The 22,069-nt window shown below is 55.2% G+C and overlaps 2 protein-coding genes across 2 annotated transcripts in view; one reads left to right on the top strand and one right to left on the bottom strand.

The window, feature by feature from the left end:
- Positions 1–854: 854 nt before the first annotated feature.
- On the bottom strand, positions 855–12,284 carry CUNH21orf58 (chromosome unknown C21orf58 homolog). Its single transcript, XM_007452503.1, has 7 exons — positions 12,202–12,284; positions 11,373–11,433; positions 10,095–10,168; positions 9,117–9,281; positions 6,341–6,452; positions 1,458–1,579; positions 855–1,094 (listed from the first exon to the last, which is right to left on the bottom strand). Exons 1-7 carry the CDS (start codon positions 12,259–12,261, stop codon positions 855–857), a joined length of 834 nt encoding a protein of 277 aa, XP_007452565.1. The 5' UTR covers positions 12,262–12,284.
- A 3,911-nt stretch (positions 12,285–16,195) lies between these two features.
- The window catches only part of PCNT (pericentrin), a 100,314-nt gene continuing 94,440 nt past the window's right edge, over positions 16,196–22,069 (top strand). Inside the window, exons 1-2 of the mRNA XM_007452502.1 lie at positions 16,196–16,252; positions 19,009–19,215. Coding sequence (XP_007452564.1) covers positions 16,196–16,252; positions 19,009–19,215 — 264 coding nt within the window. The remainder of the gene's footprint in view (positions 16,253–19,008; positions 19,216–22,069) is intronic.

Here is a 22,069-nt window from a genome sequence, read left to right as displayed (position 1 = left end):
GAGAGTGGAGTAAAGGTAACTCTTCCCGTGGGGAGAATCCAGACAGAGGCAGATGGAAGACAGCCCTGCCTCGGCCCAGCCTCCGGTGCTTGGCTTCAGGAGGACAAGCTACGTGAGTGAACCGGCCTGCAGCTCTGCCCCCACACAGACACACCAGGCACATGTCCTGCGGCTGCTCCCTTCCTGTGAGGAGGCGGAGCCTCTCCCCTGGGCCACCGGGCACCACGAGTGTCACTCTGCTCGTGGCGTTTTCCCCCAGGAAGGTTCAAGCTTCGCGTGGCTACATCAGTCGACCTTTCCTGTCCTGGTTCCTGAGCCGTGTCTCCTCGTGACCCTCACCACCCCGCATCCAGGGCCACGGCTGCCCACCCCCTGGGGGAGCACGAGGCCCTGCCGCTTACCCGAGCCCGCCGTGGGGTCACAGGCCTGGAGCCTGTGTGGGCAGGATGCCGTCGGACGTAGCCCTAGAGGAAGGAGGGTGTCTCTGGATGCAGCTGCTGCCCTGGTCGGGCTCACAGATACCACGCTCAGGTGGGTCTCGCCGCCAGGGCTCGGTGGGGCCCCTCACAGCCGGGCTTATACTGGGCCCTCCCCTGCTGGGCTGGACAAATGACCCAAGCCTCGGGCAGCTCCCCTGGGAGGAGGGCATGGGGTCCACACCCAGCCGTGGCAACTAGGACTGAGGCTGCCAGGGTTACCTCCCCCCACCCCACCCCCTCCCTCGGGAGCTGGCAAGGCCTCCCCAGGCTCCTGCTGCAGCTACAGGCCTGACAGAGGGTGAGGAGTGCCGACCCAGGCCCTGGGGTCCTCCCATCCCACAGGCGCAGGAGGCTGGCCCGAAGCCCAGCCCAGACTTACGTGCCAAGGGCGGCCACTGAGGGACCAGCCACATGCCACACGGTGGGCAGGAAGCTGGCAGCAGGAGGGAGGGCAGTGGCGGAGACCACCGGGGGCCACGTGGAGTAACCCTCCGGGGAGCCAGGAGGGGGGCTGACCTGCAGCGGGGCTGGGGGCGCATAGTGGTGATGGTGGTACACAGAGGGCGGCTTCTGCCTCTTGGCTCGCAGGACGGTGGGGCGAGCCCACTGCGGCTCCTCAGCATGACACACACCAGGGCGTTTCAGCGGGCCCCCGGCTGCTCCTGGGCTCCCCTCCCCTCCACGTGGTTCCTGACTCAGGATGGGGTCAGGGTCAGAGCAGCGGTGGGCAGGGGTCCAGGAGGGCAGGAGGGTGGGGGGCAGGCTCCAGCAGAGCTCATCTGGCTCAAAGGGGCCGCTGTCTGGGCCCTGAACTGCGCAACCCGTTCCTCATCTGGGTGGGACTGGGGGGCGCTGGGGAGCTTCAAGTGGAGCACAGAGCCGGAGCCAGAAATGTGTTTTTCAGAGCTACAGAGGTGTATGGATTTCTGGAGCAAGAGCCACCAGGTCCTCTGGTCTTGGTTTGGGTGTGGAGCCTACCTGTGGGGGGAGGCGCAGGGGGGCGGGCGCGAGTGCCAATGGGGGCAGGGCTCTGAGCATCAGGTTCTGCATGAGGATCTGGTGCATCTGTGCGCTCTGCATCAGCATCATCTCCACCATGTCTGAGGGAGGGCACGGAGGGCTGGGTCACGCACGGACGGCTGCCGGTGACCGGGCCGCTCCTGGAACGGAGCTCAGGTGAGGCAGACTCAGAGCTCCACGAGCACGCGTGGAGGCCTATGGGTCTGCGGGTCCCGGGCCGTGTGCTCAGATGCGTCCTTTTGAGCCCTACTGATGGTGGAGCCCTCTTGCTACTGGATTCCTCTCGTCCGTCCGCTGGGCTGCGTGGTGGCCCCGACGGTATCCACATGCTAATCCCCAGGACCTCTGAATGTGGTCTGATTTGGAAAAAAGGTCTTTGCAGGTATGATAACGATCTTAAGATGAAATCAGCCAGGGGAGCCCTAAACCCAAGGCCAGTGTCTTCCTGAGCGAGAGGCAGACGGAGCTCTGAGACAGAAGAGGAGGCAAGACACAGAGGCAGCAGGCAGAGGCTGGAGGGGCGCCCAGAGCCCCAGGAGCTGGAGGGGCAGGAAGGACCCTCCCCGGGACCTGCCGCACCTTGAGTTTGGACCTCAGCCTCCAGACTGGGAGCAGACACAGTCCTGTCATTTTAGGCCACCGGCCTGTGGCGCTTTGTCGCAGCCACCCCAGGAAGCTAATATATTCACCAACTCGGGACACTAGGAAATGCTAATTTTGGTCAGTGTGGGACATAAATGTTGCTTCTTTCCACAGCAACTAGGCCCTGGAAATTAGGCAGCCCTCCAGGCTCTGTTGGCCTCACCAAAGGAAAGAGAGCCTCTAAGGACCACTAACACTCGCAGCCAAGCAGATGTGGCCTCCAGGCCTGGGCTGGGGCTCCCGCAGGCGCTCTGGGGCTGGGGTTGCAGCAGACAGCCTCCCCCTCAGGCCGCTCTCCCGGACCTCCCTGCAGGTGTGGACCTGCCAAGCCTCCACAATCACATGGGCCAATTCCTTAAAGCACGTCTTTCTCGCTGTATTACACACCCTGCTGGTTCTGTTTTTCTGCCGAGCCCTGACTGGCACAGATGTCGGCACAGGGCCGGGGGGCTCTGGGGAGGGGGCCAGAGCCAGACTGCTAGTGCAGAAGCTGAGTCTGGCAGCCCCACAGGGGGCCAAAGGCCCTTGAGGAGACCCACGTGGGTCTGGGCCTGGGGCAGCCCCGCCCACAGTGAGCCCTCTGAGAGGGAACCCTCCCCATCAGCCCCGCAGGGTCCCCCCCCCGAGTAAAATCGAGCATGAAAAGATCAGTCGGCAGATGTGGGGGCAGAGAAATGCACCGACATCTACAGCCTGACCACCAGGGCACACGTCAGCGCAGTGGGCAGTCTTCAGTAAAGGGCAGGGGGTCAAATAAAGGGCAGGGTATCCATGGCAAAAATAATAGCATTGATCCCTAATTCACAACACACAAAAATCCATTGCAGGTGGATCGTACATCTAAACGTGAAAGGCAAACAGAGCCGCAGAAGAAAATACAGAAGAACCTCTTCCTGACCTTGACAGGTAAAGACTTATTAAACAGGACACAAAAGGTAGCAGCCGTAAAGAGTAAAGCCTGAAAAAGTGAACTTCACTGAAATTAAGAACTTTTTATCCAGAGACACCGTGAAGAGAGTGGAAGGGCCACAAAAAGAACTTGCTGTTTGCAATACATATGTCAAAATGACCCATTTTTAGAATACATAAAGAATTTCTAGAAATCAATAAAAGAGGCAGAAAACCTGAAAGAAAAATGGGCAAAATACTTGAATGGGAACTTCACAAAAAAGCATATTCAAATGGCCAAAAATATATGAAAAGGTGAGGCGCAAATTAAAACCAGAATAAGCTACCATGAGCTGCCCACCAGATTGGTGAAAATGAAGAATTCTGAAAACATCGAGTGTTGGTAAGTTGCTGTGGGCAACCGAAATCCTCCTCCCCTCCCGTGGGGTGCACATGGGTACAGGCACTTTGGAAAACTGTCTGGCAGGATTTCCTAAGCAGCCATCCCATCCCCGGGCGTGTGCCCCACAGACACGAGCACGTCCATTCACCAGAAGGCATGCAGAGACGCACTGCGGCCACAGCCCAGCTGCACAGAAACGGAATGCCCAACCCCCCAAATGGGCCCACAGTCTGAGGGACTGAAGAGCGTGGTGGCTAAAGAATGGCCCCAGCGATGCCCACATCCTGATCCCAGAGCCTGCGAATGTGTTCCGTTACACAGTGAAAGGGACCTGCAAATGTGACGAAGTTAAGAATCTTGAGATGGGATGGAAGCGACCGGAGTCTCCACCCACAGACGAAGGGATAAGTAAAATGGGGTCCAGCCACACAGTGGGATATTACTCAGCCTTAAAAAGGCAGGATGCTCTGACACAGGCTACAACATGGATGAACCTTGAGGACATTATGCTCGGTGACATAAGCCAGATACACAAAGACAGACACTGTGTGATTCCGCTCTTATGAGGCGTGTAGCCCAGTCAAAATCAAGAAGGTGGAACACAGACTGGTGGGCGCAAGGGGCTGGGGGAGGGGGATGGGAAGCTGTTCACTGGGGACAGAGTTTCAGTTTTACACGACGGAAAATTCTAAAGATCTGTTGCACAACAATATTGAATACAGTTAGCACGACTTAAACATGGTTACGATGGTCAACTTTATGTTACGTGTTTTTCACCACAATTTTTTAAATTAACTTTTTTTAAAAAGGATCTTCAGATAGGGAGATTATCTTGGATTATCTGGGTGGTCCCCATGTCATCACAGGGGTCCTTAGAAAGTGTTGGGAGAAAATAACTGTCAACCTACACTTGAATATCCAGCAAAACTAGTGTTTAAGAACAAGGGGAAATAAAAGGAAAGTGAACACTGAGGCAGCTTCAAAAGCCTGTCCTGCAGGACCTTGTAAAAGACCTGTTCCCAGATGACAGGAAGGGATTCCAGGAGGATGGTCTGAGATACAATAAAGGGTGAGTTAATTCAAACGTATTTGCCGTATGACGTCACACCAGTGTCTTTTCTGTGAAGTTTTCCGAAAAGGTAGAACTGATGTGGAGAACAGTCGCAGGGAGTGGGGTGGAGTGGAGCTCCAGAAGCCGCGTGTCTGCTTCACAGGAAGCAGCCCAGCAGCTCTCCAAAGGGGTTATTGTAGTACTTTTGAGAGTCCCTATTTTTACATTCAAATATTTGATCCAGTTGGAATTTGTTTTGGTATAAGGAGTGGGGTAAGGAACGTGACTTTACTTTTCTGAATAACTAGCTACTTACTGACTGTTTCATTTTTACCAGTGATTTTAAATGCACTTTTGGGCTTCCCTGGTGGCTAAGCAGTTGAGAGTCCGCCTGCCGATGCAGGGGACACGGGTTCGTGCCCAGGTCCGGGAAGGTCCCACATGCCGCGGAGCGGCTGGGCCTGTGAGCCATGGCCGCTGAGCCTGCGCGTCCGGAGCCTGTGCTCCGCAACGGGAGGGGCCCCAGCAGTGAGAGGCCCACGTACCGCAAAAAATAAAAAATAAAAAAATAATAATAATTAAATGCACTTTTTAAAGGCACACAGACACTTGCGCGCGCATGTGCGCGCACACACACACACACGCACACACACGCACAGGGTATGCTGGGTTCACCTCTAGAGCCTGACAGTCACTAAATTTCATCTGGAAAAACCAAGGAGGGTGGTGAGGAGAGACCAGCGGGCTGTCCTCTCTGCACCTCCAGGCCACCTTCGTGTGTGTCACGGTGAGAACGGTCCCCCTGGGGAGCTGCAGGCCGCCATGGACCAGGCCTGACATGTAGCACATACACGGGGGTGCTACAGTCCCGGGGACAGAGTTGAGAACACTCATCAGGTGATTCTACACACAAGTCTGCCTCGGACTCTTAATACCTCCCATCATCAGGGAAACACAAACTACAACCCCAGTGACCGACTACCACCCCTGCTAACACGGCTGACCGCACCACATGCAGGCAAGGGTGTCGAGGAACTGGACCTCTCACACATGGCAGTTTTAAGCACACACCTGCCATGATTCAGCCGTCCCAGTCCTAGATATTTACCCAGGAGAAATAAAAATGTACATCCAGACTCAGACGTGAGTGTCCATGGAGCTTTTGTGGTGATAACCAAAACTAGAAACGACCCAAGTGTTCATCGACAGGTGAAAGGATAACAAACCAGTCCATCCACACAATGTAAGGTCACTGGGCAATTTCAAGGAGCCATGGTTTGCTACGCCCAATAAGAGCGATGAGTCTGAAAACAGTGCCACTGAGTGAAAGAAGCCACACAGAAAAGAGTGCACACTGTGTGATTCCACTCATACAAAATCTAGGAGACGCAAACTGATGCAGAGTGACAAAGCAGGTAGGACGGCGGGAAAAGGTGCCTAAGGTGATGCCATGTTCACTGCCTTGATTTAGTGATGGGTTCACAGGTGTGTACAGGTGTCAAAATTGTACACTTTAACAGTGTGCAATTTATTCTATGTCACCTCAATAGAGCTGTTCTACAATTCATATTTAAAAGTTACTTAAAGAGAAAAGGCAGTTTAACCAAGGGTTTTTTGAAGCTAATCACTGCATGAGTTGGTCTGGAACACAGTTCCTTCAAATCTGAGTCCAGGCTTCTTCCCTCAGCTATATCCATCAGTAAGGATTTTTCAAAGTGAAATTATTTTCATGTTGGTAAATACATAGCTTCAGTTGAGTAGTCAAAAGCTGGCCCTAAAAGATTACCCTGCTTACAAAACTATTTTTTCAGCAGAGAATTGCATAAACCCATGACAACATTTGTTATGAACACTTACCTTCCTTGACGCTTCCTGACTGCTGAGTTGGGAAGGCCTGGGGAGGGGGGATCTGTGCGATGATTGGCTGCTGAGGCAGCTGCTGGATGATGGTGGCGGGAGGTAGGGGTGCCTAGAAGAGCCAGACGACCCATTACCTGAATACGCCCCGGGAATAGTGACCTACAGAACCACCCACCACCCATCCACCCACCATCCACCCATCAATCCATCCATCCAACATCCACCCACCATCCACCCACCCATCCATCCACCCATCCATCCATCCATCCATCCATCCACCCACCCATCCATCCACCCATCCATCCATCCATCCATCCATCCATCCACCATCCATCCATCCATCCATCCATACACCCATCCAGGGGCTTCCCTGGTGGTGCAGTGGTTGAGAATCCGCCTGCCAATGCAGGGGACACGGGTTCGAGCCCTGGTCTGGGAAGATCCCACATGCCGCGGAGCAACTAGGCCCGTGAGCTGCAACTACTGAGCCTGCGCGTCTGGAGCCTGTGCTCCGCAACAAGAGAGGCCGCGACAGTGAGAGGCCCGCGTACCGCAGTGAAGAGTGGCCCCCACTTGCCACAACTGGAGAAAGCCCTCGCACAGAAACGAAGACCCAACACAGCCAAAAATTAAAAAAAAAAAAAAAATACACCCATCCATCCACCAGCCATCCATGGGGTACTTTAAATGAGAAACCCTAGAGGTTAAACAGATCGCTGAATAGATAAATATTTGAGTCTGGGTATCACGTAGGACTTGGAATGCTATGGACTGAATGTTTGTCCCTTCTCAAATTCATATGTTGAAGCCCTAACCTCCAAAGTGACTACATTTGGAGATGAGGCCTATGAAGAGGTGATAAAGGGAAGGAGGTCGTAAGAGTGGGGCTCTAGTCTGATAGGGCTGGTGTCCTTGTAAGAAGAGAAAGAGACACCAGATGCTGTCTGCCCCGTGAGGATACAGTGAGAAGGCGGCCACCCACCAGCCAGGAGAGCACGCTCACAGGAACTGCATTGGCTGGCACCTTCCTCTGGGACGTCCAGCCTCCAGACTGTGAGAAGGTAAACGTCTGATATTTAAGGGCGCAGACTGTGGTATTTTGTAATGGAGCCCAAGCTGAGTAAGACGTGGCGTTTTTCATGTTTCCCACATTTCCTGGCTTTAGTGGACTAAGCTCATCCCTGCTTCCATTAATTCTGCTTTAATAGAGGCATCCAAGGATCTTGGCATGGAAGTACCCTCTGGCTTCCCTCCTGAGTTAAAATAATAAATGCACAAAAATTCTGGGTGCACACCAGGTGTTGATTTCTACTTTAATCCTCTTCTGGATGCACAAGGCCCTGCCCTGTCCCTTCTCTCTCAGTTCACAGAGAGGATGGCATAGACCAGGGTTGGCAAACTTCCTGTAAAGGGCTGGACAATATATTGTTCCCGCTTTGTGGCCACATGGCTTTAGTTGTAACTGCTCACCTCTGCCTTTGGAGCTGGAAAGCAGCCCCAGACATGTAAGCACTTATGAACCCTGAGATGTGTGTTTCATATCATTTTCATGTGTCACAAACTATCATTCTTCCCCTGATTCTTTCCCAAACATTTAAAAGTGTACCACCCCTCCCGGTTCACAGGTCGTAGTGACACAGGTGGCAGCCAGCTTTGGCCTGCAGCCACGGTTGGCCACCTCCTGCAGGCCACCCCCTGCCCTGCACAGACCAGCGGGCAGTCACAGCGGTGGTGATCTCATGGCAGAGGGGACCTCCTACCCCAGAGTCTCTGGGACATTCATCCTAGCCACCAAGGCCCCTGCTTGCTCTCGTGGTGTCATTGGGGCTGAGACTGAAACACCCAAGCATGACTGGGCCTGAAGAACTGCAGTAAGTATGAGCATCCAATGGGACTGGGGGAGCCTCCTGAACCTACACCCTCACCCCACCATTCCTGGGGCAAAGGGGACTCTGGGGGCTCTGCTGGCATGCCCCTTCCTTCCCTCTCTGTTCCCTCCACGTGGGCTGCCAGGTCCCCTCCCAGAGGATAAACGCCCTCCAGGTCACGGACCCAGCCTGTGGGCACCACCAACCTCCCTGGCCAGCCGATCCAGAACCTTCTCAACTTGGCCCCGCCCACCTCCTGCCTTATCTTCTCCTCATGCACTCAACCCCCGAGGTCGCAGCCCGCCAGGCACCAGCTGCCACCCTTCCTTCCTCTGGGCATCCAGCTGCCCCGGATACAATCCCTTTTGCTTAAGAAAGTCGGAGTTGCTTTCCATGCCTTGTAACCCAGGACGCTGAATGTAGGCGTGAGGCTCTCAGAAGTGGAACAGTCTTCCACCTTTTACAATTCTGCCCTGGAGACTAGGGGATAAGCTTCCCCAGTCATATGAAGCTTGGGAAAGGAGCTGACACACTTCTCCCCCAAATTCAGGCCCTCCTGATACTGAAAGCCCCGAATACTTCTGCTCCTAGCGCAAAGGTTAGGACGTGGGACGGAGCTGGGACCCCAGCCTCTCACCTGTAATGAGATAAGCACCCCCTACCCCCAGCCAGTTCTCAGGGCACCTGTGAGGCCTGATGACACACATTAGCCCCGATAGAGCCAGACACAGAATGCAGCCACGGCCGCCGCTTAGCCCACGGCCCCTTCCGCGCACTTCCCTAAGGTACTGAAAGAGGTGAGAGACGAAGGTGTGGAGACCCCGCCATCCCTGCTTAGGTGAGAGGTCTCTGGCACCCTCCCTGCATTGGTTCTGCCCCTGAGATTCACCGCGAGGAAGACTTACCGGGTGTTGGGTGATCTGCGGTGGGGCCGGGGTGGGTGGGGCCGGGGAGACAGGGGGGTGGACACCCACGGGGGGCACCTCTGGGGGCAGCACTGACCCACGGGCTCCTCCGTCCAGCCCCCTCCAGGCGCGGGCCCGGGAGACCTCTTCCAGGAGGTGCTGTTCCTGCAACGCCAAAGCAGAGCCCGTGCTTGGAGGCAGGGAGCTGTGACACCCGGAGTGGGCTGGCGTGTCCCAGGCCCTCACCCCGCCTGGCACGCCAGCGCCAGCTCACAGGTGTGTGGCCCCTCCGTGGGGGAGCGGCCCCAGGACCACCTGCCACCCCCGTGCACCAGGCTCCCTCCCACCCCACCCGGGCGCATGATCAGATGGTAGGCCCAGGGCGCAGCTGGGTCGGAGTTGGAGCCAGGCCCTGGAGGCAAAGCCTGAAGGCCCTTGCATGGTGCACACAGGAGAAATTGACCCCGAACGACTTTTTCCAGCCTACAGAGGATATTCTGTCTCTCCAGCATGCTTCCAGGTCGACTTCACTACAAAGCAGTGAGTTTATCACAACTATCGTTTGGACCCGAACGCACCCCTTCCCATGGTCATTCCCTGCTGCTGGTGCCTCTGGTTTGGATGAAGCCCTGGTCATCTTGGAATCCCACTTCCGGGGGAACCGGACCCTTCACACGGCACTTCCACCTCTGATCATGTGCAACCAGAAAAGTTTTTTTCAGCTAACAGCCCCCTGCGAGAGCCCAGCCTACGGGAAACAGGCGAGTTCTCCTTTCTCCCTGGAGTCCGTGATCGGGGAGTGACGCCCCTCAGCTGCTCACGGCCCATCAGCTGTCCGCCCCCAAATCGCAAACAACAGAACCAGCACGGGTTCCAGAAGGGCCCCCACCTCCACTGGCCTGTGTTTGCTCTGAGCTCAGGCCGCAGTCTCAGCTGCAGAGAGCTCGGGCCAAGGCTCCCTGTGGCCACGTGGCCTACCCAGAGTCTCTGCAGGAGGTCCTTCCTCATCCTCAGAGCGCTCCGCAGGGCGGCCTCTGGCCCGTCCTCATTTCCTGGAGGGAAGCGCGTGCTTCAGGGCTCAGCACTGCAGACCCCGGCAGCTCCCACCCCGGGACCTGCACGCCTGTCCCAGAGAAGGAGGGAGGTGCCTGGGTACGGAGCTCGGGGGGCTGCCCTGTGGGGATTACGTGGGCAATGGTGGGGGGCATGCGGGGAGTTCAGTCTCTCAGGGGGGGTTCTATCTTACTCCTGGACAGGAGCTGGAAGTTGCAGAGTGAGGATTTCCCCTGGGGCCTGAGCACCACGTTGCTCCTGCACCTTTGCCGGGAAGTCCCATGGGCTCCACGGGGCGCGGTGAGAGGAAGGAGGCCCTCATGGGATGGGGCTGAGAGCCCAGCCTCCCGGCACCTGGAGCCACCCCGGAGCCCCAAGCAGCCTGGAGGCTGGCGTGTTCCACGGAGCCTCAGGGAACGGTTCCTGCAGTGTCCTGGACACCACACCTCTGGTGGTCCCTGAGCTCCTTTCCTCTGGGTGCACGGGCCTGCCCCCTCCCCCCAGGCCTGCCGCCTCCCCCTAGAGCTGGCGATGCCCAGGCTGCCTGTCCTCTGGGGTCCCCACTCCCCCTCCAGGAGTCCCCACTTCCCTGGCCCATTTGTACTGTTCCATGTTCTGTGCTTGTCCTTGGTCATGTGACCTGGTTTGGGATTTTTTTTCTATCTGGATTTGGGCCCTGGGCTCTGTCTGCTGCACTTGGGAGCTGCCCGGAACCCCCGCAGCCCAAGGGGCTATGCCACGTAGTAAAGACCAAGCAGTGTCTCCCCAGCACCTCGCCGAGATGTCCCTGAGCCCGGAGCCCGTTGCCAGGGAAAGCAGTCCTTGCCCTGGGTCCTGTGGCCTGAGCATCTGACCGCCAGCCAGGCTGGGGATGACGGGCTGTCTGGTCTGGGCGCCCGAGGATGCGCAGGCCGACACGGGTAGGCCCTCCACACCCACACCGCGCAGCAAGCTCAGGGCAACATGGTCTGATGCAGGTGTGGCCACTTGCGATCCAAGCTGGGCAGCCTGGGCTGCTTATCTAACCTCTCTGTGCCTCTAGCGCTCAAGTGTGAAACAGGAATGATGAACGTGCCCTCCTGGGTATGCAGGCTGGATGTGATACGATATGAAGGTGTGTGTGTGTGTGTGTGTGTGTGTGTGTGTGTGTGTGTGTAGGTTGCTCCGGGGCCTACGCAGCTTCAGGCAGCCCGGGGCTCTTACCGGGCGTGAGCTGGGGGTCCTCAGAATCCACGTCCACATCCTCGCGCTCTTGCTTCAGCTTCTGTGAGGAGAAGAGAGCAGGGCAAGGACCGTGCTCCAGGCGCGGGCTCGGTGTGGGGGGCCGGGCCGGGCACCAGCGCCCAGACAGACGGGCTGGGAGCAGGAAGCGTGTGAGGGGAGCTGTGGGGCAGGGAGCCAGGTGGGACCCTGAGGCCACACTCTCCATACGATGCACACACGCTCCACCTTGAAACCCACAGGCCCCTGCAGGAGGCTGTCTGAAGAGCCTGCCCAGGCCGGCTCTGTGTCCTGACCCCCTGACTGCCCCACTGAGCCCTGGGCTGCGCAGCTACCGTCGGGGCCAGTTCTGGGGTGAGCCCTGCTGCTGCTCTGGGCAGCCATCGGGGGCAGAGGGACAGAGCAGGCAGGTGAGGTGGGGGGAGCCGTGAGAACCCCGCAGACCCTCGGAGGAGGAGAAAGGGGCCGGCCTGAGGGCGTCCACCGGCCGCCACCCCAGGCCCGGCCGAGACGCCGCGCCCTGAAGCTCGGAAGCTGGGAGGCCCCGAGGGGGAGAATCAGGGCGCCCTGGCGGTGCTCCAGCCTGTGGGTGCGGGCCTGCCTCCTGGCTGCAGAAACTGCCAGGAGAACCTACTTGGTTCTGTACAAACACAAGGAAGAAAAACCAAGGAACCACAGCTCTTCACTGCGAGGCTAAAACCGCTGAAAAGGGTTTTGCTTTGGAAGTGGGCTCATTACAGGTATAATCTTACCTTTCAAAGCCGTGCTTCTGTAACAAGCTGTTAAAAACACGAGTGCCCAGCTGTCTTACCTTCTCCAAGAGTTTCAGGGTTAGCCGGGTCAACTGATCTGCCACCGAGGAGTCCAGCATCCCGGGGCCACAGGAGGGGACGCCACGGGCCCACCCCCTCCCCGTCTCAGTTCCCTCTGGAAGAACTGCTCAGCCAGAGAGAAGCAGCCCAACCCTGGGGTCACTGAAGGAATCCCACTCTGGGCTCAGTTTGCCTTCTGGCCTCTACGGCCAGAGAAGAGCGTGTGTGTGGCGGGGCACACGCCCTGGACGCACAGTGTCGGGCAGCGCATGGTGGTTGCTAGGAGCCACAGACATGGTGAGGCCTGGTTGCCAGGTTTCCACTGAGAGTCCTTTCCAGGCCTCGCCTGTCCCCATGCAGGGGTTACCAGTAAACACTGCTGATCCCCAGGTGTGGCCAGGCGGGCCTCCCTGGGAAGGAAAAAGTGGGCAGCAGCCCTGGCAGGGAGGACAGAGCCCAGAGGATGGGGTGGGGGAGGGGCATGGCATCCATCCTCCACGCACCACAGGGGCCTGCCACCCCTGCCCTCAGTCCGTTATGGCCTCCAGGAGGCCAGCAAGCCCCTGGCCTTTCCTAGGGATCCTCCCAGCCAGAGGGGAGTAAAGGCCAGCACACTGGAAGACAGGGTGCGACCACCACCTCCCTGCAGACTTCAGGAAACTCTGCGTGGCACCAGGGAGCTGGCCAACGAGGTGCCTGGGGGCTTCTGGGTGGGAGCTCGAGGTGGGCTCACCCCACAGGCACCCAGCTGGCACCTCAGAGGACGTGGGGCCACCCTGAGGCACCAACCCTCAGGGTGGATGTGATTCCAGCAGGGGGACTGCCCAGCCGGGACCCATGCCCAGAGGGGCAGGGGTTCCTAGTGCCTGAGAGGCAGGGGCACCTGGGAGGTGGACCATCGGTGGGTGACCCACCTGCCCGGCAGAGGGCATGTCCACAGGGCTGGCATGGGGAGGGGGTGTGATGGGAGGGGAGGGGGTGTGCCCATCAAGGGAAGACTTTTCTAAATGATGCTTCAATGCTTCGAAGGGCAGTTTTGAGTAGTAGTATTGTATTTTGTTTTATATTGTATCAATACCTACTGTATCTGGCATTTTGTAGGGTGTCCCTCTACTATTGGGATTTGTTTGATGATTTCTCACAACTGGACTGGGGTTATGGGTTTTGGGGAGGAAGACCACAGAGGCAAAAGGCCCTTCTCATCACGTCCCATCCACGGTGTGTGCCGTCAACACGACCTACACTGTGGATGTTGACCTTAGTTACCTCGTGGAGGTGTGTCTATCAGTTTTCACCACTGCACAGCTACTATTTTTCTCTCCCTTTCCACACTGTCCTCTTCAGGAGGAAGTGGCTATGCACAGCCCATACATAAGGAGTGGGGGGTTGTGTTTCCCTCCTTGAAGGTGAGTATCTACATATTTGGACAGCTGTTTAATTGTTAAAAATAAGTTAAGAGTCAGATCCAACATTTACAGAATATTTAGAATAGCCATGGAAATGATTCTGGGGTTCCTCGGAACACAGTTTGAAAACCACTGGCCAAAGCAGTGTGGGCGAACACATGCCCCCGCACAAAGTTTTAGCTGTACTGCAACATGTAAAGGTCGAGAGATTCAGGCGTAGGTCTGAGCCTCTGACTACTCCTGGGAAATCCGATCCTGTGGTCTGCTAGTGCTGCCTGCCGACCCCTGGTCTTATGAGGCCACCGCCTCATGTCTGTGAGCCAAGACTGGAAGCATCACTCACCACACAGAGGGCTATGGTCTGACACAGGAGGTGGTTGAATTTCCAGGGCTCCCTGAAGATTTGTGTAAGTTGCGGTTGCTTAGACTCACAAGTTCACACAGGTTGAAAGGTGAGCTTGTGTCAGTAAAGTCACTACAGCACGTTCGTGGAGGAGCATAGTTACTGCCACTCAGTCTCAGAGAGCAGACAGGGGGCACACGGCCCGCACACAGACCCTACTGCACTGAAGGCACAGGAGTGAAGGAAACACAGAAACCCACAGTGTGTTTGCTGGACACCCCTGCACAGTTAACCCGCACCAGTGCGGCTTGATATGCCACCTTTTCTCCAGTTGCCACTTGCAGCGCTGTCATCCTACCCAGCTCTACCCCGGCCAGATCCGATGCGGGGGCAAGTTTGTGGGTGTTTTCACTTCTCACACAGGGAAACGGAGGCACAGCTGCTTAGGGGTTTCCTGTGTTTCTTCCTGAGTTTGTGACCCCCGCCCCCCCGCCATTTAGGTAACCATCACCGGTTGGTGAGAGTATCCCCCCACCCCACCCTCCGCGATGGAACGCTCACCCAGGCACATTTACGCTACAGTAACAAGAGGTGCCAGCAACACGCTTTGGATCAGTGTCAGTTAGTCAGAGCTTATCAGCTTCCAATGAGCTTGATAACTGCAGCAGCATTTGATTGTTAATCAAAACTGTGGGCTAGAGAAACCTCGCCTTGCTTCCTCATCTGGACAAACAGGCTTAAGTGGAGTCTGAAGCTAAGGAACAATGATTTCATGAGACTCCAATTCCCACACGGACCATGAATTCATAACCCACATCACATTCCCTTTCTTTTTAAAAAATTTTTTAACAGACTATCTCTTTCAGCAATTTTAGCTTCACAGAAAATTGAACAGGAAGTCCAGCACATTCCTTTTTAATAACCATTTACAATATATCTGGATTGATTTACCCAAATGTTTTAAGGCCTTAAAACTTTTCCATGTGAGAAGAGACTTTTTTGCCTTTCACTGAAACAGCTCTCTCCCTCTGGTAATCTAGAACTGTGCACAATTACTGTATCATTTAAAATTACATCCTTACAGGCCCCTTGGCAAGTTGGCCCTATGGAGCCCCTTCCACGCTGGGGTTCCAGGGGTTGTCCTAGCAGGAATACACTTGTATTCCGGGTGTGGGTTTGCCTTTCTTGCCCGCAGGGCCTCAGCCTGACCCTCTCTCAGAGTTTCCCACTGCGTGGGGTCCCTGCTAACACTCTTTGACGCAGGGCACTGCTTTATGGCAGATGTGCCAGAGTGGACTCATGACTGTGCAAGCTGGGGGCAGACGCATTAAACCAGAGCCCTCGATATGGCACTGTGTCCCCAGTGGGAAGAATCCATGGGTCCAGGAGGGTCAGCACCGCCGGTGGCTTCTTGTCCCTGTAGCTCTGGGCTCCGTGGGTTGGGGGTGCCGGCCCCGATTCCCACTGACCAACTCTGGCCGCCCCCGGCACTCTGGTTCTGTGGGTCCAGGCGCCGGCGGGACCCAAAGGAGGGACTCCTAGGAACGGAATCAAGTGATTTTGCTGGCTGTCTGCGATCCTGACACGAACAGGGCCAGCATCCCGGTCGCCGAAAGGACCCCTGGAGACGAAAGTTTGGGTCCTGCCACCCCCGGGCACGGCCACAACCCGGAGCGATTTTAGGGGCAGCCCTGAGCTGGCGCACGCATGCAGTGGGGCCCGGCCTCCTGGGCTGTCCCCGGGGCCTCGCGAACTTGACTGAACTGGACACCGGCGCAGACTCCCCCCAGGGCGGCCTCAACCTCGCGGGAACGCGAACCGGCCTCCGCGCCAGTCCCAGCCGGGCCCGACGACCCACGTGCGCGGGGTCCTTCAAACCGACCAACCACAGAGAGCGCCAAGGCTTGCCGCGCCCCGCTCAATGGTCCTGCCCAAAGAGGCGGGAGCGTCTATGCTCCAATCGGAGGAACGGACGCAAGGGCGGAACTCCGCCGGGCCACGCCCCCTTGAGGGCACCGCCCTGAACGCGCGTGCGCGAAGGCAGGACCGCGGCCCCTGATTGGCCGCGGGCCGGGGGTGCACGCCCCGGGGCGGGGCCGAACGCGGGGCGGGCCCACGTCTGCGTGACAGTTGTCGTGGGGGGAGGGTGAGCCCAGGCGATGGGGAGAGAGTGTAAATAGAGCGAAGGCGGCAGCGCATCGGCCCCTTCACCTCCCAGCGACCTGCGAAGAACCCCGGAGTAAGATGGAAGAAGATGAGCAAGAGCAGCGGCGCAGAAAAGTGGAGGCCGGGAGAGCGAAGGTAAACGGCAGCGCCTCCTCCCCTCGCTGTCCCGGCGTGGGCTCCACAGGGCGGGCTCCGGTGCCTGCCACCGCCCCCTGCCAGGAGCGGACGCGGCCAGGAGGGGACCGCTACCGCCGCCCTCTTGCCCTTTCCGCCGACTGGGCTGGAATCCGCCCCTTGGCCGCCGCCATCTTGAATCCGCCGCCCTCTGCTTGGGCCCGCCCCCGCCGTAGCCACAGCCAATCAGCGGCCGGGGGCGCGCGCGGCGCTTCGCGGAGAGGTCGGGCGCGGGGCACGCCGGGACTGGCGGGGCTGCGCTTGCGCCGGGCAGGGGCGGGGCCGTGGGAGGCGGGCGTCTCAGCCCCGCCCCTCCCCCTGGCACCCCCCCCCCCCCCCCCCCCCACCCAGGAGAAGCCGACCCTCCCGCCTCGCCCGGTCACCGCGATGCCCGCCCCGCAGTGCGCCTCCTGCCACAAGGCGCGAGCCGCCCTCCGCCGTCCGCGCTCGGGCCAGGCGCCACCCCGCCACAACCACCACAGCCCCGACCACCCCTGGGGAACTGCCAGAGGAGCTGGCGAGGCGGCTTCATTGAGAGACTGTGGTGTCCTCCGGACGCGGCGACCCTGACGGCCGCCCGCTCCCGGAGCCCGAGGTGTGGGGACGGGCGCTGTCACCACACCTGCGCTCTTGTGCACACCTACTGGCACCTGCGCGTCTCCCAGTCCTCGCCCGGATTCCTGGAGGGCTTGGAGGCCGGGACTCCCTGCAGTTGGGCGACACGGGTGCTCCCCCTAGGGCTCAGCTCAGCTTCCATCCGATTAAAACGACGTGCAGAGATCGTTTTACATGGAATTCTGAAGTTCTTTTTGCTATAGAAGTTCAGAGTGGTCGCGAGCACGGGACTTGTTCACCCTGTGGAATGCCTCCCACCGACCCACGCCCTGGTGTCAGGGCTCCTGAAACGCCTGTGCCGCCTCCTTGCTGCTTGGGGCCCAGGTGGACGGTCCTGGGCAGGTGAGGGCGGAGGGCCTCTGCCGGGGCCGACCCCCGCGCCGGGCCTGGGAGCTCCAGACGCCCGGACGGAGCCTCCTGGGAGGTGTCACGTCCCTGCGCTGCGGATGCCCCCAGGAACTCTGTGCGGTCCCGGAGTGGGCCTTTGTCATCCACGTAGGCACCGTCCGGTACTCACTGTTCTGGGCGTGTTGTGGCGATTGAGCCGTTTACCGACCAGACGCGGGCCCTAGAGACAGCCTGGGCGCATGTGCTGTGCCGCCCTGGCCCACCCCAATCCGGGTGTCGGGGGAGCCGCTGTGCAGTGCCCGCGACTATTAGGCAGAGCCCTATGAGGTTGCTGTTTGAGGTCAGACGTGGTCAGACATTGGGAATTTCACATGGATCAGCCAGCAGGGGTGTTCATTTTCTTGCTAGTTCCTTCCCTTGAGGAAACCACAGGGCCACTGCACTGAAGGGAACACTCAGAACACATGGTGAGTGGTGTGAGGTGGTGACAGGCAGAGGACAGAGCGGCCTCCTTAGGCTTCCTGTGCAGGTCAGACTTCTGACTGGGGTTTGAAGAGTGAGGCTGTAGTGTTTTTTCCCCTTTGCATGTGCCTGGCACATAGGAAGGAGATTGGAAGCGAGTCAGAATTTAATGCTCACCGTTTTCCCTGAGCTCACCATGCTTTGTAAATGTGCCTAAATGTTGCTTGAAGGAGCATTAATGGTGATGAGAAGATTTCACCTTGGGAGAAGAAACAGATGCTTCTTGTTGGCTGACCACAGGCCAGAGACTGGGTCTGTGATGCAGGAAGGGATCTCACAGACGGTTAGATTTGATGGAGTTGGGCACAAAATAAACGAATCTGGGACTGGTTTTGAAGGCAGTGTCTGTTCTTGAGAGACGGTTTCTCTCACTTAAATTGCCTTTTGTGATTTTTCTATGTCCATGATATTGTGCACTTCTGTTATCATTTATACAAACATTTGTTAGATGCATTTGCTTTTGTGACCGGAGTGGTCATTTGAAGGACCTTGTCCTCCTGTGAAAAGCTGACATTAGCTATCCTACCTTTTGAATAAGGTGTTAGTGGGAGATGGTGTGTGAACAGTCTAAACCCTCAGATTTGTGGGACTGAACAGAGCCAGGTGTGCCTTCTGATGGGGACATTCTGCGGAGGTCCCTGGTGCTTTGGTGAGCTGCGTCATGAAAAATAGAACATCTGATTCCATAAAGGAGGATGTTAGATTGACCTGGCTTAATTAATTTTTTGCTATTTCTGTACCTTGTCTCAGAATCTATGGCAAGGAAGTTTTGGCTAGGCTATGTATTTCCCTGATTGGGGGAAAATGGGGCAAAAAGGGAGAATTTAGCTTTTCTATATAGTTTTAAACCTTAAACATGCCTTGATTAAGCTGTCAGTTTTTAAAATAGATGTACTTTTTAATTTTTGAATTTTTCTGTAAACTGTCAGGGGCTGGGACAGCTCTTCTGCCTGTCAGCCTTATTGCTTTCCTTTGTCTGGAGGCATCATTAACAGTCCTTAATGTTAGATTCTTCGGGTGTCATTCTGAGCTTTAACTCCCAGTATCGTAGATGTTAATGGAGGTGGTGTTTCTGGGACGGGGCCTGGTTGATGTGAGTCTGGCCAGGTGTGGCCGTGTGGACTGAGCCAGCCCCAGAGCCTCATGTTCCCCACAAGCTTGCTGTCTTTGTGGTTCTGTTACTTTTTCCTCACTTACCTTTGTCTCTACTACCTCTCTACGTTTTTGCGCAGCTTGCTCACTTCCGACAGAGAAAAACAAAAGGTGACTGTGCGCATTCGAAGAAAACGCCGGCGAAGAGGGAGGGCGCGGCTGTCCATGCGCCTGACCAGGAGGAGAGTCCGGTAGCTGCGGCCGAGGCCGGCGGACTCCTGGGAGGCCGGGACGTTGGCAAGAACACGCCGTGCAGCGACACCCCTGATGGCGCAGGAGTCCCCCAGGTAGATCTGCTCGGCTCTGTGTTTTCACGTTTTGCTTATCTTCTGGTTATTGCTAGCGTAATTTACTAAAAGTGGCCTTAGGTCTGTTTTTGCCTATCAAAAGTGGGGAAAGGGGGTTTTATTTTATCTTACAAAAGGGGCGTATATTTTTGTGGTTTCACTTCTAATTAAAGATTTTTCTTCATCCCTTGATTTTGAGAAATTTGGGGTGAACTGTTTGAAGACAGGGGTCAGTATTGGTGCTCGGTGTGGTAGCGACAAGTGTGGGTTCCTCGGGTGTGGCTGTGCATCAGCCCCCCTGACAGGTATCTTTGGACACTTAAGCCGTAATATCCCTTCACCTGCTGTCAGATCCACCTGCTTGTTGGTCTTTGTCCTTTCCCTCCTTTCTGAATGTGGGGTGAGGAGGGCAGGGCTGAAGGTGTCACAGAAATGGTGTCTTGTCTGCTGCTTGAGGCCCTGTGAGCTGCAGGGGCGGGTGCGGACCTGGGTGTTGAGGGTGCATGGCCTCCCTGTGCCTCTTGATTGCCTGCATGTGGGTCTCCTTGGGGCCTCCTCTCCTTGGGGCCTCCTCTCCTTGGGGCCTCCTCTCGTGTGTGTACTTGAACTGGGAGTACCCCTAACTTGTGTGCAGCAGGGCAGGGGCAGGTGTTTGCTAGAATGAGCTGAAAACTGGTGGTTGAGGGCAGAATTTGACTCAAAGTCATGCTGTGTCTGGACTGCCTTATTGAAAAAAAAGGAATGATTGCTAGCATATAAAGTTTATGATATTCTACCTATAAATGTATTATAGAATGTTCCTTCTTTTGAAAAATTGGAAGGCCTCGCCATGGCGCTCCAACTTTGCCCGGGGAGCAGCTGCCCAGAACTCTGGCGCCTGAGTCTTTGGACCAGCCTGTGCCCAGCTCACTCTGCCTCCACTCCCTGTGGTCTGAGGGACCTGAGGCTGGATATTAGTTTCGGTTCGTGTTCGTCCTCTTGTTGCTTCTCTGGGGTCGAGCTGCAGGTTCTCAGCAAGCTTGTCTCATCACAGCTGAGTCCACGAAAGCCACGTTGAGAGTGCTGAGCCCTTACTCTCAGTGGCTTTTCTCTGTATGTTTCCTGCTTAGCCTCTTTGAGGAGAAAGGCTCCATAATGTAAATTAACATTTATTAATTTCATATTTTTATTTTCAAATCAGACAAGTCTTTTTTATTTTAAGTTAAAGGTTTTTTGGTTTTTAGCTTTTCATTTTAAAATGTCAGACCCACAAAAAAATTGCAAAAAATAACACAGAGTTCCTGGAGATCCCTCACCTAGCTTCCTGAAATATTGACACCTATGTAATCATGGTTTAAATCACAGTCAGTTTTAGTTAACATTGAAACAATACTGTGAGCTAATTGATAGAGCTTATTCTAATTTTTCCGATTTTTCTGGTCCAGGATTCTGTATTGCATTTCAGTGCCTTGTCACCTTAGTCTCTTCCAATCTGGACAGTTTCTCAGTCTTCCTTTGTGTTTTATAAGTTTGACACTTGTGGCGTACTAGCTAGTTACGTTGTAGGATCCCTGTTAGTTTGGGTTTGTTTGATGTTTCCTTCTGATTGAAGTCAGGTTGTGCATTTTGGCAGGAACACGGTGGAAGTGATGATGATGTCTGCTGAGTGCATCCTGAGAAGAGGCACAGGTGGTGTGGTGTTAGCTATGTCTCACTACTGGGGGGCCTGCCAGATTTCTGCTGACAGAGAAGTTTTTGTTTTCCCCTTTGTAGTTAATAAGTATATTATGTAGAGGTACTTAGAGACCCTGTAAATACTCCATTTCTCATTATACTTTCCATTAGTTTTAGCTTCTATTGAAGATTCTTGCCTGCAGTAATTACTGTGATGGTGTTGGCCAAATGATGACTTTGTTTCCATCATTTTATCTACATATATTAATCGGCATTTTACTCCAAGGAGGAACTGTTGCTTCTCCGCAGTTTATTTATTCAATTATTTATGTCAGTATGGACTCCTAGATACTTATTTTATTATGGGTTTTAATCCATCATATCAATGTTTATTTTGTTGCTGAAATACATACATTTGGCCGCTGGGAGTGCCTTTGAATTGGCATCTGTGACCTTTTAACATGCCCTCATCATTTTCTGGCGCCTTAATTCCTGGCACCAAGATTTTCTAGGCTTATTTTGTCCTTTCCTGCTGCAGCCCCAAACCAGCCATTTCTTCAAGGAGCCCTGGTTCCTTTCAGTGGAGAATGGTTTTAGAATCCAAGATCTGGGTGCTAGGTGTGCTTATTGCTTGCGGGGTATGGTTGCTTCTAGGCTGTTTCAATAGACAGAGCCAGAAAATATAAACGTGTGTATATACACGCACATCTATGTCTATTTGTCTATTTGTATGTATAATAAAAACCATGAATTCACACTAATATCTTCAATTCCAACAGCACAGAATTTATTCTAGCTTTTCCCCTCTCCTTATTTTTAAAAAGCTCCTTTTTCCCATAGTGAGAAAATGGGGAAAAGGCTTATCTACAGTATCTTTACTTATTTGCTCGATCTTAAAATACACACAAATTAATTTCAGAATTGCTACTTCTCATGCCAGTAAAACACAAATTTACCAACTGTAGAATATTTGTTTACACAGCTATCCCTCACTTTTCGAAAGCTCGCTTTATACCACTTTTACAAAAGATCTACGTTAGTACCTGTTTTTGCTAACAGAAAGAAATTCAAAGAGGATTTTCAGTTTTATGAAGAAATCTAATTGCTTCTTTACCTTTATGCCATCTTGGTTTATGAAAGCTTTCATAGGAATGCTCTATTTTTGGTAGTGGGGGAAACCTGTAGTTGTTTTTGTCATTAT

This window comes from Lipotes vexillifer, unplaced genomic scaffold (assembly GCF_000442215.2).
Source record: "Lipotes vexillifer unplaced genomic scaffold, Lipotes_vexillifer_v1.1 scaffold545, whole genome shotgun sequence".
Taxonomy (NCBI): domain Eukaryota; kingdom Metazoa; phylum Chordata; class Mammalia; order Artiodactyla; family Lipotidae; genus Lipotes; species Lipotes vexillifer.
This window is presented reverse-complemented; position numbering and strand designations above follow the sequence as displayed.

Coding starts and splice junctions, on each gene's coding strand:
- CUNH21orf58 (XM_007452503.1), bottom strand. CDS start 12,261: ATGCTGGACTCCTCGGTGGCAGATCAGTTGACCCGGCTAACCCTGAAA. Junction 10,169..11,372: donor GGACCCCCAGCTCACGCCCG/GTAAGAGCCCCG, acceptor GCTTCCCTCCAG/GAAATGAGGACGGGCCAGAG. Junction 6,453..9,116: donor CGCAGATCACCCAACACCCG/GTAAGTCTTCCT, acceptor TGGCTCTTCTAG/GCACCCCTACCTCCCGCCAC.